General features: G+C 34.4%; 1 protein-coding gene across 1 annotated transcript in view; it reads left to right on the top strand.

Annotated features, from left to right (window-relative positions):
* Positions 1-1079: 1079 nt before the first annotated feature.
* Positions 1080-16567, top strand: part of LOC149144753 (FRIGIDA-like protein 4a) — a 52870-nt gene continuing 37382 nt past the window's right edge. Inside the window, exon 1 of the mRNA XM_089452261.1 lies at positions 1080-1206. Coding sequence (XP_089308387.1) covers positions 1080-1206 — 127 coding nt within the window. The remainder of the gene's footprint in view (positions 1207-16567) is intronic.

Consider the following 16567-nt stretch of genomic DNA (forward strand, 5'->3'; position numbering starts at 1 on the left):
AAGACTTATAGATTCTATATAGGACAAATTTCCTTCACCGTCAAAGATGGAACGAGCTACACAAGCTTTGAATCAATGTAGTCCATGCACCCTAACTCATCTCTATTCCTCTGGATGGAAAATACAAATGTTCTCCCATAAAACGTGAATCTTATGAGGTTGTCAACATGACTAACAATAAATGTGAGAACATGTCCCTACAAGTTGATGTTGATGTAATAACGTTGGTAACAAAGATGACATACATGTATTGTTTCTCTTCTCTACAGCCCATCCAAGCAAGTGCCCCAAGAAGCCAGAGTCACTGAAACCAAGAACATCCATCAAATGACCCAATGCCATGAAGAGAAAGGGATCTATGAAGATGTATCCTCTCAAGTTGTTCCAATGCTCCAAGAAACCTGCTAAAAATCTCCATTAGTGTGAAAATACATACAATATGAGGTGTAACACACATAATCTCCAACCTATAGCCTTATAAGTGTGAAATAAGGACAATTCTAAGTTTATGGAATATTATAGGGATTAAGACAATTGATTCTAGCCCTATTGCATAATGTAGTGATCATCTAGATTGGTGCGGGAGTTGTTTAAGGAAGATGTTGAAATTGAGGTAGGATGGGTATCCTTTAGAACTCGAACAAGAACCCAATGGCTATCAGAATCTAAGATTTATAATCGAACTATTGAAATTGCTAAGATGCTAGTCTACTAAGGCCTTACTTCCTTACAAATAATAAGCACAAATCTATTATTTCAAAAACCCTAAATTGCAATACACAGTGGTTTCCTGCTTTTAAGAGAATTTTTTTCGCTCCTCTAAATGATCACCCCTAACAATGAGTCGAATTGGTCCTTATATACGCCAATTAGCCCTTTTTTACATTAAAACAACAAAGAATTTTGAAACAAATTGTATTAGGAAGTTTCCTCTTACGTTTTCCTTTAGTGAATCATCTTTTATCTTCCATGTTGCTTTTGTTGATGTATTTTATATTGTCTATTGTCTATTTGAGATCCTTGCTACATTGTAGTAGGTTGTCAAGGTCTTAGCTGTATTTGAAATTGTTGCTGAAGCTATGCTTTCTGTTGTAACCATTCTGGTGCAAGATGTGACTGCTGAGAGGGCTGACCAGGTTGGGCAGGTTGCTGAGAGATGTCCTGAGAGGATGTTGATGCTTGAGGCTACTGCATCAATTGAGCCAGGTGGACCATTATTCTACCTTGGAGTTAAAGACAAACAACCTGTGAGGGACTTCCATGTTGTCACCCTTCAATAACTTCTTGGTGTTCTTGCAATAATACCCATCCATGAGATTTTAGTTTTTCCTTCTCGATGAACATTGTCATTAGCATGACGTGTTATGTGATTGGACCAAATACCAAAAGAATAATGATAAATAAGACTGCCACCACCCTAGACCAAAAATAAAAAATTTGCTAGAACAATACTTAAACTGTCTAGACTTGCACATAGTTGGATTTTAAGCATAAAATTAATGAATTAGATCTTGGACACGACAAAGTATATGCATTTAAACTATATTGGAAAAATGGTCCACGCCATAAATGTTGACCCTAAAAAAGGCCACATCCCACAGGGTGTCATGGTTAGATGAATTTCAGTGTCATTTAGCTAAGAATTGCAATTAAATGGTCTTGAAGATTGAGTAGATTGAGTTCACAATATAAAATTTAAAGAAATAATTCCCTGCTCTATTTTGTAGATACAGGCAAAAGAAAAAACATTCAACAAATACTTTAAGACATGAAATAAAATAATTTTAGCAGCTAGGAGTTCTGAGAATCATCAGACCCTACAACAAAAAATCACACCAAAGATGTTTCCAAATGGATGGAAAGATGGGTTATAGAATTGGAGTGCCTAAATTATGGACATGGAATAACAATAGCACATTTCAATACATGAGAAGAAGATTCTATTAAAAAGGAAAGGAGAATATCATCAATTGCATCCTAGTACCAGTACCGTGATGTTGTCTTTGCAACCTTGCTAGTCAGGATGTAGAAGAACAAGTAAAACATCCTTGCTTTTAGAACAAATTCTTACCAGTTCAGAAGTGATAATTGCAGATAGACATTTTGAAAAACAATATGGGAGAAAATGATTTGTAAATATTGTGACTCAAGTAAATTTTGAGTATCAACGACATACAATAAGGAGATATTTAACATATGATGAAACCAAAGAAAACATACTTGTATCACACATCCCATAAGCTAAAAAAAGCTTGACACTTAAAAAACCAATACACACTAGAAATTCATTATAAAAATCCTCACACTTGGAACGAAATTGAACCTTTTAATGCAAGATAGATATTTTGTACCAAGTCCAATAAACCAATTAGAATGAGATGATGTTAAATATTCAATTCCAATGAAGTTCATGATACTATGATTTGCAACATATAGGGTTGACTCTGAGTTTGAGATGGTCAAGTTCAAGGCTTCAACTTAGTGGACACCCATGTTCTTATTGTGCCTTGGGAGGTCTGCATGTGCTTCTAAAATATTTCGGTCACTAAGGGCACTTAATAATAAAATTCCATTAATTCTTCTCTGCATGCACTGAATGACAAATAAACCCTACCCAACGAAAATAAAAATAGCCCTTAGACTTATCAATACACAAGGATCTATATGGCTAAGAGACAAATCATAACCTGATAGAGAACTAAAGGAAATAAGAATTGGATGGGAAGTAATGATCAAATATCCATACCCAGGGCAATATAGGTTCATAATAATCATTGCAGTTAAGTTTAATCCTTAATTGTCTTCAAAACTTTGAACAATATACAACTATTCTACTCTAGAAACATGCCAGTCAATCTCTCTCCAGAATTCAAACATTTTGTAAGCAAATTCAACCTGAAAGTGCCAAATGAAACCAAAGAAAAATTGGGCATGGACATCCTCATCGAACCAATTTCTCCACCTCTCGTGGCATCCATTATGTGTACCCTCAAGTTCAGTGTCTCAAGCCCAAGTGGACAAATTGTCTTCACCTTGAAAGATGGAATGAGCTACATAAGCTTCAACATCACTATAGTCCATGCACCTAAACTCATCTTTGTTCATCTGGATGGAAAATACAAATGTTCTCCCACAAAACCAGAATCCTGTGAGATTGTCAGAATGACTAACACTAAATGCGAGAACATGTCCCTGCAAGTTGATGTTGATGTAATAACGTTGGTAACAGAGATGTGATGCATGTATTGTTTCTCTTCTCTAGAGCCCATGCCCCAAAGAAGAAACCGATTGATTTCAAAAAGGTCTATGTCCAAGAAGGTGCTAGGAGAAGCCAGGCTAAATGAAACCAAGAAAATCCATCAAATGATCCAATTCCATGTAGAGAAAGGGCTCTATGAAGATGTATCCCGTTAGGTTGTTCCAATGCTCTAAGAAACCAGCTAAAAATCTACATCAATTTGATAAACATCAGTGTGAAAATCCATACAATATGAGGTGTAACACACATAATGTCCACCCTATAGCCTTATTAATAGTAACTATGAAATAAAGATAGTTATGAGTTTATCGAATATTACAGGCATTAAGACAATTGATTCTAGCCCTAGTTTGAGGTTTGGAGCGAAAAAAACTGGCCCCTGTAAACAAAACATCCAATTTTGTTATTATGGTTGCAACACGTTTTTCTCAGACTTGGTCCAAGTCTTTATATTATTGCTATCACTTGCCCCCAAATTTGACTTTATTTCTATTTTGATTAGGCTGGACATTTAGTTTGTTTGCTTACCTGACCTAGATCTTGCAGTTATTGATACTGGCTTGTTCTATTTTGTCCTATTTTTACATGTTTTATGGCCATCTCTATACCTTTTTGCCTTCAATTTTGATTTTTTTTGTGTGGTCCACTCGAGAAAGACTAGTTTGTACTATTCTATTGTATTCCATAACATTAGGACCATATAAAGAGAACTTTGTTAGTACGTTTCTATGCATCTGACATATTGTCCTACCTTCAACATGAAATGGTTAGATTAGTTTGTACTGTTCTATTGTATTCCATAACATTAGGACCATATAAAGAGAACTCCATTAGTACATTTCTATGCATCTAACATATTGTCCTACCTTCAACATGAAATGGTTTCTTAGAATCTATTTGGATTTGTTTTTGCACCATAGGGAGATAAGAGAGGGGGTTCCACTACTTGGAGAAAACTCTCTCCAGGCATATGTTTTTCTTGTTGATAAATAAAAAAAATCTATTGATCCATGTTGATCATGTTACAATTTCTCTTTCACAGTCCCCACTCAACTTGCCCAATCTTTTATGGCTCAAGTTTGGGTTTGTATTCATATAATTGAGTGAGATTATACACACATTCAACTCTAATTTAATAGGTCTTGGCACTTTACTTACCATTTTACAAATTTAGTGGACTTAATGGTTAATAATACATGTTTCTTCTTGAAAGGTCATAGGCTCAAATCTAGAGTGGGGTATAATATGTACATTTTCATAGACTTTAGTAGTCAAATCACCGTGAAGAAACAGTCCCCTTATTCGATAAACAAAAGAGTCTCATACACCAATTTGGTATCTGGCATAGCTATGACCTTAAAATTAAACCATTATTACTATAGTATTGCCATCATCCAAATTGTTTCATACTATTTTACATAATAACATTGCAATACATTGGTATTACAAGTTTCTTTGTTATTGAAAAATGAAAACCATCACTACAGTGATAGTGATGAAACACCTTTGCTTATTTTGCATAAGATCTAATATTCTTTCTTCATTTTATCATAGCTTTAAGAATTACTCTTCCCAAATTGTGGTTCCACTTTCCTAGCCCCTCCACAATCGTCGTTTGCAAACTCAAAGTTTGGGTTGTGGATCATTGGACCACACTGATAACACTAATTAAGAGTTATATTTTGTGAATGTACTTGACAACTTTGGCTCATCCGACATTTTTACATAATATTTAAGTCTTAAGAAGAAGAGAAGGATGCAGGTCGTTAAAATTTCAACAACCAAATGAAACAACTTCCCATTTTGTTGTATTAATTTCACAGAGAAATTTCAATTCAAAAACATTAAATTTCCAAAACCTTCCAAACGAATGCCCATAGTGTTTCTCACAAAAAACATTAAACAAAACCTAAATATATGACAACATAATATCTTTAGTTTGATCCCAAAGGACCTACCCTATTGCTTAAATGAAGCTAAAATTAGAAAGGGTATTTTTCGCTGTACATGTTCCAACAGTACAAAGCTGAAAATTTAATTTGAATAACACAACTACTACACTAACAAAATCTAATCAGTAAAATAGTGACAGTTAACATCCTAGATACTAGGCATAATTGTAAAAACTCTCTTGGAAGTAGATGCATGAGATGTGACCTAGGATCACATAAGTACAACAATCTCAAAAAACCTGTGTCTTGTAATTACAGGCCATTATGAATTCAAATTTGTTATCCTATGAGAAGAGTGATTCCTAGACGAAAACAATTAAAATGACAAACAAATCCAATATCTGATTCAAATGAGCAATTTTTGTTTACAAGCGAGAATCAGATTACAATGAAAATAAGTGCATGAAATGAAGCACCATCATGGGAAGTAAGAAATTACAAAAGAAACTAGGAAAAAAATTCAGAATAAAGCACTTTGAGTCTCTGGATTTAAGGTCACAAATGATCAATTGATTTTCTCGTGGGACTACCCCTGCTTTGATTTGGCTTCAAAAAAATGTCTGAGACACAGGGCATACAAAAGCTCCGTTGTTGTGTTGTGTTGTGTTGTGATGATAGCTTCGTCGTAAAATCTTGGAGGACTCCCATTTTTGAAGATTATTCATGTCAGCTAATTTGGATGAAGTTTTCTCAATCATTGCCAAATCTAGATCAACCATCACTTTAGATTCCACAATTGAAGAGTGATCCATCTGACCCTACCATAAAATAAAATTTGTTTATTGGGCAATATCCCATCATATCTGCCATAGCTTGCATTAGTGTCTAGTTTTTCGTTTCTCGAGACAAGATGAGTAGAAGATTCATCTCTTTTCTCTATCTGCAAGAGATAGGGGAACATTATTCTTCCTTGGATTTAAATGAAAATAACATGTGAGGTACTTCCATGTTGTCACCCTTCCATTACTTCTTGGTGTTCTTGCAATAATACCCATATGTAATATTTTAGTTTTTTCTTCTGGATGAACATTGTTGTTGGCATGACGTGTTCTACGATTGGACTGAATACCAATGGGGTTTCTAAGTGTGGTTATTTTATCAAGAAGAATGATAAAGAAGGCTGCCATCAGCCCAAACCAAAATAAAAATTTTGTTAGAACAATACTTACAATGCCTTGACTCGACATACTTGGATTTTAAGCATAAAATTAATGAATCAGGTCTTGGACATCACAAAGTATATGCATTTAAAATATAATGGAAAAAGGTTCCACACCATAAATGTTTACCCTAAAAAAGGCCACATCCCATAGGGTGTCATGGTCAGATAACTTTTAGTGTCATTTAGCTAAGATTTGTAGTTAAATGGTCTTGAAGATTGAACAGATTGAGTTCACAATATAAAATTTAAGGAAATAATGCCCTGCTCTATTCTGTAGATACTAACAAAGGAAAAAACATTGAACAAATACTTTAAGCCATAAATCCATCATTCAAAAACTAGGAAATAAACCCGTTTTAGTAGCTAGTAGTGCTCAGAATCATCAGACCCTACAACCAAAAATCACACCAAATATGTTTCCAAATGGATGGAAGAATGGGTTATAGAATTTGAGTGCCTAAATGATGGACATGAATAGCATTAACACATTTCAAGACATGAGAAGAATATGTCATTAAAAAGGAAAGGAAAATATCATCATTTGTAGCCTAGTACCCATACCGCCATTTTCTCTTTGCAGCCTTGCTAGTCAGGATGCAAAAGAACAAGTAAAACATCCTTTCTTTCTGAACAAATTCTTATCAGTTCAGAAGTGATAATTGCAGACAAACATTTTGAAAATTAATATGGGATAAAATGATTTGTGAATATTGTGACTGAAGTAAATTTTGAGTATCAGAAACATACAATAAGGAGATATTTAACATATGACAAAACTAGAAAAAACATACTCGTATCACACACTCCATAAGCTAAAAAAAACTTGACACTTAGAAAACCAATACACACTAGAAGGTCATTATAAAAATTCTCACACTTGAAAGGAAATTGAACCTTTTAATGAAAGATATATTATTTGTGCTAGGTCCAATAAACCAATTAGAATGAGATGATGCTAAATGTTCAATTCCAATGAAGTTAATTCTACTATGATTTGCAACATACAAGTTTGACTATGAGTTTGAGATGGTCAAGCTCAGGGCTTCAACTTAGTGGACACCCATGTTCTTATTGTGCCTTGGGAGGTCTGTATGTGCTACAAAATTTTTTCGGTCACAATAGTACTAGTGACCTAGGAAACTCTTTAAATCACCGTGGCTCTAAATGGGCTTAACTGTAAAATCTCATTAATTCTTCTCTGCATGCTCTAAATGACAGATAAACCCTACCCAACGAAAATCAAAATAGCTCTTAGACTTATAAATACAAAACGATCTAGATGGATAAGAGCCAAATCATAACTTGATAGAAAGCTAAAGGAAATAAGAGGTGGAACAGAAGTAATGATCAAATATCCATACCCAGGGAAATGTAGGTTCGTAATAATCATTACAGATAAGTTTAATCCTGATTTTTTTCAAAACTTTGAACAGTATACAACTATTCTACTCTAGAAACATGCCAGAATATCTCTCTCCAGAATTCAAACATTTTGCAAGCAAATTCAATCTGAAAGTGCCAAATGCATATTCATAGAAAAATCCAAAATTGATCTCATCAAATTACCTCCATATCGAAATCCGAGCAATAAATCGAAGAAAAACTGGGCGTGGACATCCTCATCAAACCAATGTCTCCACATCTCATGGCATCCATTATGTGTACGCTCAAGTTCAGTGTCTGAAACCCAAGTGACCACCCTTCTTGGCCTAGCCCATCTTGCAAAAAAGTACCACATGAAAGACTCGTTCACTCACCCGGAAACACACAACTTCATGAAATGAAGGTGGGGAAAAAGAAACATAAACTGCAAACTGTAGATCCCCATAGAGAATTTGAATATTTTGAAAAGTAATTAATACTGTAAGAAGTCTCCACCTGGCGATCCATGGAGGAGTAGAAATTAAGATGATTAAATTCAAATATGTATCTATAATTTCCTTGGAAACTTATGTATATTGTTGAATTAAGGCTTCTGTGATCCATAATATTTATAAGTAGAGCTTCGGCGTAAATCACATAAAGAGAGACATTTGTCGACGCGTTTCGAAGATGGTTCGAAACGCGTCGACAAATGTCTCTCTTTATGTGATTTACGCTGAAGCTCTACTTAAAAACTTATGTACATATCAACTTCATTCAATTAAAGATCAAGTCTGTGAAGGATCATGACAGTAGCCAAAGAAAGGTCTAAATGAATTCCGATTCATGAACAAGAATTGCACGTTGGTAAATACATACCCGATTCATTATTAGTTTAAAGAAAAAATCCATAGTGAAGAAATTGGTGAAACAACAGAGACAGAGAACAGAAGAACATTGTCGGATGAGGCCACAAAGGAGAATTGCTGAGACAATAGGTGAGCAAGGTTTCCACTCCTATAAGCCAAGGGAGAGGCTGAGGATTGATATCCCCACTCGAGACGCTAGGCAATGACTCCTCCTCTACTTCATAAGGTCCCACATACAATAATTTCAAAGCATGGCTAGTAGAAGAGACTAAGTCAACACCCCTATAATAAAGCCATTCCCGTGTCCTCACGAAGGCCATCTTTCTCAAACTGGTTGGAGAAACCGATAATGCCTAGCTTGGAGGAACTTGTAGAAGCACTGCCAGTGCATGGATTTAGATGAAGGCGGTTTAAGAAAATTTCATTAGATAATTGTAACTGAATAATACCAGTGTTTAATTTGACGACAAAGACCATTTCTATCGTCAAACACTTAAATCAAAGTTACACAAAGGGATAGGTGGCATTGGAGAGGAGTTTTTCTTAGAGAGAAACGCCTTACAACGTAATTATGATTATGAATTATTTATATACTTTATTTTTTAGAAATGATCTTTATTAATATGAGTTGAGATGGAAAAGTACATAAATTCATAACATTTTAAATATTTATTTATTTATTTTTAAATTATTTTTACCAACCAAAATTAAATGTTAATATATTTTCCTATACATATTTTAAAATAAAATAATACCATATTTTCTTTAAATGTTATAATACTAATTTTAAAAGTTTTTAATATTCCTTAATACTTTCCATGTATGTATTTTTCACATTTAATTTACACTTTTTGTTTATTATAATGATTTATAAAGTGTCATGCATATTTTATTAAAAAATTCTTTATAACAAACTATTTCTTACTATGCAATATTTTACTTTTAAATTTCATATTTAATATAATGAATTTAATACACAATATACTAAACGAAATAAAACTAAGTAGGCAACCCACAATAAACACAAGTTGTATCTTAATGAAACTGAATATAGGAAAAACCTTCTCAAAGGTGAAGGAAATGACTTGTTATTTTCTTCTTAATTATGAAATTCAAATAAAAAGATAAAACACTCACAACAAAATTACCATGGACCTTGTGGGCTATATGACTTCCTATACGACCTTTTAATTCTTATGTTCTTGTTGAATATGTCAATCTCATTGATTTTACCTATTATGGAATGATATTTAATAAAATACGAATTAAACCCCTATTCTAGTGACCAAATATTTAATATTTCATGATAGATGTTAGATGTCTAGGGTTAGGGTTAGGGTTTTTTCTTGATTCAAATATTTAATATTTCATGATAGATGTTAGATGTCTAGGGTTAGGGTTAGGGTTTTTTCTTGATTCAAACCTTGATTAGGGTTATGGTTTTAGACCCTATAGAATCTTCTTTAAAATCCACATGTAACTAGTTCCACATGCTTCAGTAATGGAAGTCAACATGGAATCCACTCTGTATCACTATGGTTAAGATTATAGTTCAACTTGTAGGAGGCAACTTCCTCATTCCATTTCTAATTGACTTTATAGTTATGTCATTGGTAATACTTGATATATATAATATTGTCAAAATAGTTTGAAATTTGTTCACAAAGTTTTGGCCCTGAAAATGACCATTCAAAGGCTAAAATAGGATCCGAAAGTTTTTCAAATCGAAATGACCATGGGATATACCCATAAAATTATTGGGATTGGGCCACTATATTGTTTTTTATTCATATTGAAGCCTTTAGAGTGGAAAAAGTGGAGGAATAAGCTCACATCACCATTTTTATCAGTGGGAACTAGTTTGACAAATTGAGGTATGAAATATTTCGAGAGCAATTTGAGGCACCAAATGATGAATTTTGAGGGGTATAAATTTTATATTTTAGTGTAACACCTTCTTTCATTATTCTACACACAAAATTTCCAAAGGTGCAAGAATTACCTCAATCAGAATTTGTAAGAAAAAGTTATGCCACTCAGAAGTTGACCTTCCTATTTTGACCACCAAAATTTGAAAGGATACGACGCCCATATTGTAACTCTAGTTAAGAGGTGAAGGAGTCAAGCCTAACCACTAGTATGTCACCAAGATGCATTTTAATTAGACTACTAGGGGGAAAAGGGGTTACATTCTATTTGAGTGCATTTTGTTCGATAGATGAGAAGAGTAGCTAAGAGTAGATAGGGAGAGAGGAAATTGAGAGGATTTGTGTGTTGTAGCAGTCTATAGGAAATGATTGCCATTTATTTGTACTTTCATCCATTTTACATTTAGAGAAAGAGAGTAGAGTGGCCTCACCTTCCTGCTAGGTTTTCTCCCAAAAGGATTTTCTAGGTTATATCTTGTGTTAATTTTTGGTCTGTGATTTTTATTTCACTATTCTCTATTTTCTGTATAGTTATAATTTTCATGCATACATAATAAGCAATGATTAATAAATCCATAAATACATAAATCCAAGGAGAGATAAATACCCATAGTGTAAATTTCAGATTTTATAATCTATTTTAGTAGATCTATTGTGAAGAATTGTCTAGTGGAATATCCTCAGCAGTTTATGGATCATATTGGTATAAGAGTAAGTTTATTTGGGTATATTTTTGTGATACATGGGGATCTAGATAGGTTAAGCCCAAAGTCACAAAAATGTAGTCATGGTTGATGAAACTGTGAAAAACCCTCATGATCCCATAGAGGAGAGGTTTGCAATCTAGAAGCACAATTCACAGATATAAATTGTAATGTGAGCCTTCTCATGGTGTCCTTGACTAATAAGCTTGTGTAATCATAACATATGGAGGTTCTAATGCAAAGGTCAGATTGAAGGAGAAATTATTAAATCAAGAAAAACTAGAGAGGGAATATAAAAAAGAATTTGAGAACGATCAACCCAGTTTGAGTGTCTTAAACCATTCATATTCCCAGTTCAAAATGGAAGAGAAGGTCAACATCAAGTTGTATCAAGGTGAGATTGATGCTTTAAATATAAATCATTGGTACAAAAATTAGAGATTTATTTTAGTGTTCATCATATGGAAGAAGAAAAAAATATCTTATTAGCTCATATGAAATTAGATGGCCATGTCCTTACCTTGTGGGAAAGACACACAAAGACCTTGATGTTGGACGGAGGTACTCTAGTGACTAAGTGGGAGGATTTTAAAACCCTTATAAAGTCACAATTTTACCCTATCAGGTTTGTATAAGATCAGTGGATCTGGTGGTATTACTTTAGTGAAAATTAGGGGTAGCACGTATAACAGTACACCACATAGTTTAGAAAGATGGCGATAATGTTGAGTATATCCCTAAAGAACCTAGATGTACTCTTCAAGTATTTGGGGGGTTTACACAACCGTATGTAGAAGGAAGTGATGATTTTCAAACCTAGGTCGGTGGACAAGGCTTGTGTACAGGTATAGGACCTAGAGAACAAAGGCAAAAAGGAAGGACATTATAGTCGGTTGATGTAGAAGGAGTAGGAGGGGAAGAAGAAGTGGAAAGGGGGAAATAATAAAAAGCTAACAACCAGAACACATCAATGCAAAAATCCTAGCAACATTTATAGACACTATAATATTGATGTTCATAGAAAGGAGAAGTCGTGGAAGTTTCACCCAAATCTCAACTTGAAGAAAAAAAAAATATTAAGAAGAAGAATCTCATGGTGATTAATTTAAGCAACCAGGTTAAAGGAAACTCATACATGGATGAAATATCGTCTATACATCAATGCAAAAGGAGGTGAAACTGAGTAGTGTTCAACATTAAGAATAGAATGGAAAGACTAGACTCTTCCATATAATGATACAAGTCAAGATGAAAAAGATTGATGCTAGGTTTAACTCAAGATCACAAGCGAATCCCATTGCAGCAAAGCTAGACAACAAATTGGGACTGGATGTTTGTAATCATCGAAACCCATATCCATTTGGATGGATAAATAAGGATGCATAAATAGAGGTAACCAAACAATGTAAAATAAGATTTGTTATTAGTGTTGATTTTACTAATGAAGTAGAACTAGATGTAGTTCTCCTTGATGTATATGTAGTGGTTTTTGGAAGTCCTTATATGTACATATAAGATGCAATATTTATGTAGAAATCCAACCAATACAACCTCGTCAAGGATGGAAAATCCTTGACCATAAACACACACAAGTTGAAGTCCAACATTTTGTTGGTAAGTACCAATCCAGTCAAGAAATTGATTAGTTTTAGAAAGTAACATGTTTTAATTTTTTTGAGAGAAAATTAGTCTGTAGAAGAATTAGTGAGAGTAAATTCATTTTTGGAGGGGTGTATTAAGAGATAGAGACATCAACTAGAAGAGTTTTTATAGACATATAGGGAAATTTTCAAGGAGCCTAAAGGACTACCACCTCAATGGAAATTTGAGCATGAGATCCAAATTTTTTTGGACTCTGCATTTCTAAACATTTTGTTGTACATGAAGTTCATTATAGAAGCAAGTGAGGTGAAGAAAAAAATGAAACAACAATTGAAACATGTTGTCATTTGACCAAGTGAATTGTGTTGAAAATGCAACAAGAAAATCCTGATTTAATTTTCCCTTGAATTAAATTAGGAGAAAAATTTTAATTCCACATCACAAGACAACTTGTAAGAATTAACTAAGTTAATTTCACTTAGTTTACTCAGTTAATTTGAGCTGAGGGTCTAACTTAAGTCATGTAGAATGGATCCTACTTTTTAGGAGCCCTAGTTGAGTTTATTTTGAGTTGTAATTAGTTAATTCAGTTTAACTGAGTTAAAGTGAGTTGAACTAGTTCCAACTGCTGGAGGAACTAGTAGGAGGTCTAGCACTTGGGTTCAAATTCAATGTTCAACCAGTTAACTAATAATTCATCCATAAATAAATCATGCATGTGTGATCTATGAGTTACCCAGTTGAGATTGGAGTTCAAGGGAAGTGTACTATCAGTTGTATAATCATCCAAATTGTACATGTGGTGCATGCAGTTAGAGGAAGGCCTATGATGGATTGCACAATTATGGATGAGGAATTTCCACAATTAATAGGGGATAATTCCCAAGGAAGCAACACAAGGAAATAGGGACTTGGGCAAGTAGAAAATTGGTTAAGTATTGGCCAAGACTTGTCTAGGAAGTAGTGATCCAGATAGAGATAGTGCATATGTTGCCCGGGCTTGAGAAAAGCATTGTAATCTTCTCATATTTTTTATGACTAATGAAATATATATAGAAGAGGATTTTAGTTGTGGTTCTCCCCACGAAATAATTGTGTAATGTGTTGATTGAATTCTTTCTCTTGTATGCTTCGTGATTTCACGATTGTTAATTGTTTCTACAGTTGGTAGAGTAGATTCAACTCTATTATTTTAGTAAATTATAATTAGAAGTTTGAATCTACAAAGAATTTATACATGGTATCAGAGAAACAATCATAATAGAGGAGAACATTTCAAGTTTGTCTTTTAAGGTAAAGCGAATTTGCAGGATCATTCTTCAGAGCCAGTAGGATGTCATTCTAAGGATTGAGACTTGAGTATTCCCTTGAGGTTAGCTCAAATTATATTGCTTTGAAGGAAAATATGGAGGCAATTTTGGAAGATAACAGGTTGAAGGATTTCATAGACAATGATATTCCTAAGCCTCCAACAACTAATGCTCAAGATCAGGTAGAGTGGAAGAAATGTGTTGAAAAGGTGAGGAGGATCATACTAGGAGTTTGAGATCACATTGTCTCGAATATCTACAAGAAGGATATCCCATATGCAATGTGACAAGCCTTGATAGAATTATTTTAGAACTACAGTGATCACAGGAAGCTAGCATTGAAGGACACGCTTCGGAATATCAAGACAGAGAAGGGCGATAGAATACCACAATACCTAAGAAAGTTCACCCAATGTTCGGATGAACTTGGAAGTGTTGGTATTACAGTTGTTGAGGATGATTTGGTAATCCTAGAAATTCTAGGCCTTCCCAAGAATTGGCACAACTACTAGGATTTGGTAAATGGGAGGGAGAAGCTACCACATTTGGAGTGATTGTGTTCTGACTTGGTGTAATAAAATATAAGGCAGAACACTAGAGATGTAACCTCATCCAAGCACGAGGAAGAGGAGAAATGTGCCTTGGATGGAAAGGAAAAGAAAGGGAAAGGGAATAAATCCCAATCCAAAGGAGATTTTGGTTAGGTAGGAAAGAATAATGACTTGTCGAAGATTAAATGTTTTCACTGTCATGAGCTAGGACACTATGCCACAAAGTGTCTGCATAAGAAGGTCTACAAGAATCCCTTAGGAGGAGCAGTAGGTGAAGATCTAGCTTCACAATTTGAGTTGGATTTCACCCTCATTGCATGTATAGTGCCATTAGTGATGGGTAGTGTGTGGTATCTCGATAATGGAGCCTCATTCCATATGACGGGAAACAAAGAACTTTTCAGTGACTTGGAGGAGAAGGACCTCCATATGCACATCGAGATGGGTGATGATGGAAGGTATAACACAACGAGTATTGATATAGTTACTTTTCGGAGGGAGTCTGGTTCTCTTCTATCATTAAAATATATCATGTATATTCCGGGTCTGAAGAAGAATTTAGTTTTAGTTTCTATGTTGGAAGACTGTGGCTACGATGTGATAATTATCAAAGGAAAGGATTTCCTTAGATATATCGCCATGGGACAGGTGAAACAAATTGGGCTTCAGGTGAAGAACCTCTACAAATTGGATGTAGAATACTGTGTTGCTTTGAGCACGAAAGAAGAGAATGTGTAGAGTCGAGACATCAGTGAATTATGGTATATGAGACTTGGCTATTTGCACCATGGATATTTGAAGATCATGCAACAGATTTCTACAAGACTTCCCAAGGGTGCACTAGAGTAGAAAGATACATGAAAAGGGTGTACATTGGGGAAGTACACCAAAGCCACCTTTAAATGATAAGGAAAGTAGAGAAAACGTGATCCTTGAAATAGTTCACTCAGATGTGTGTGGAAAGTTCTCGATAGCCTCCATGGACAAGCACATGTATTATGTGATATTTGTAGATGTTTTCTAATGTAAGTGTTGTATATTCTTCACATAGAAGAAAGACCAAACATTCTTAAAATTTTGTGAATTTAAAGCACTTGTTGAGAAAGAAACAAGAAGGAAAGTGAAGGATCTCATGAGCAATAATGATGGAGAATATGTGTCGAATGAGTTCAATAACTTCTATGCATCAAAAGACATTCAACAGGATGTAGAAATTCTCACTGTAGATCACCTGATAATGCAATAGACTAAAGCAAAATAATTGATCAACTTCTACAAAAAAGCCTGCAGAAGCTTAATCAATTTTGAGCAAGATCAAATAGAACACATATAATAGATGAAGAAGAAACAATCACACATGAAACATAGAAGAATAATCTAGGGAAAGCCTCAGCTAAAAACCCTGCTATCTGTATTATCATACAAGTGGAAATATCTTAGGATTACACAAAGCTTTAGCTCACAAGTTATCCAGATCTCAGTATAATCCCTCACTATTGCTCATAGACAGAATAGACAACACCTGTGCCTTCCTTCAATCCTCCAAGCCTCCTATTTCCTTGCGCAATTTCTCCTGTGTCCCCCAGCTACAGCCTGTGTGATTCTCACCTCACACACAACACTGACCTCTGAAATAACTGTGCAATCCTGAAGGAGATAATTCCTTCTGCATGGATGAGTTTCCTATATAGGAAAATTCCTCCAATTGATAGTAAATTGTCCCTTCCTTTAATCTCCACTAGGTATTTCTCTAAACTTACATGCATGAGTTATTTATGAGAGAATATTCAGTTATCTGGAGAATAATGGTTTCATGCATGCATGCATTAACTAGCTGAACTCACAATTAGTTCCTCCAACTGTTTGGA

This window comes from Pinus tabuliformis, chromosome X, assembly GCF_031772625.1.
Source record: "Pinus tabuliformis cultivar Carrire ecotype Pingquan chromosome X, CPIR1, whole genome shotgun sequence".
NCBI classification, from domain to species: domain Eukaryota; kingdom Viridiplantae; phylum Streptophyta; class Pinopsida; order Pinales; family Pinaceae; genus Pinus; species Pinus tabuliformis.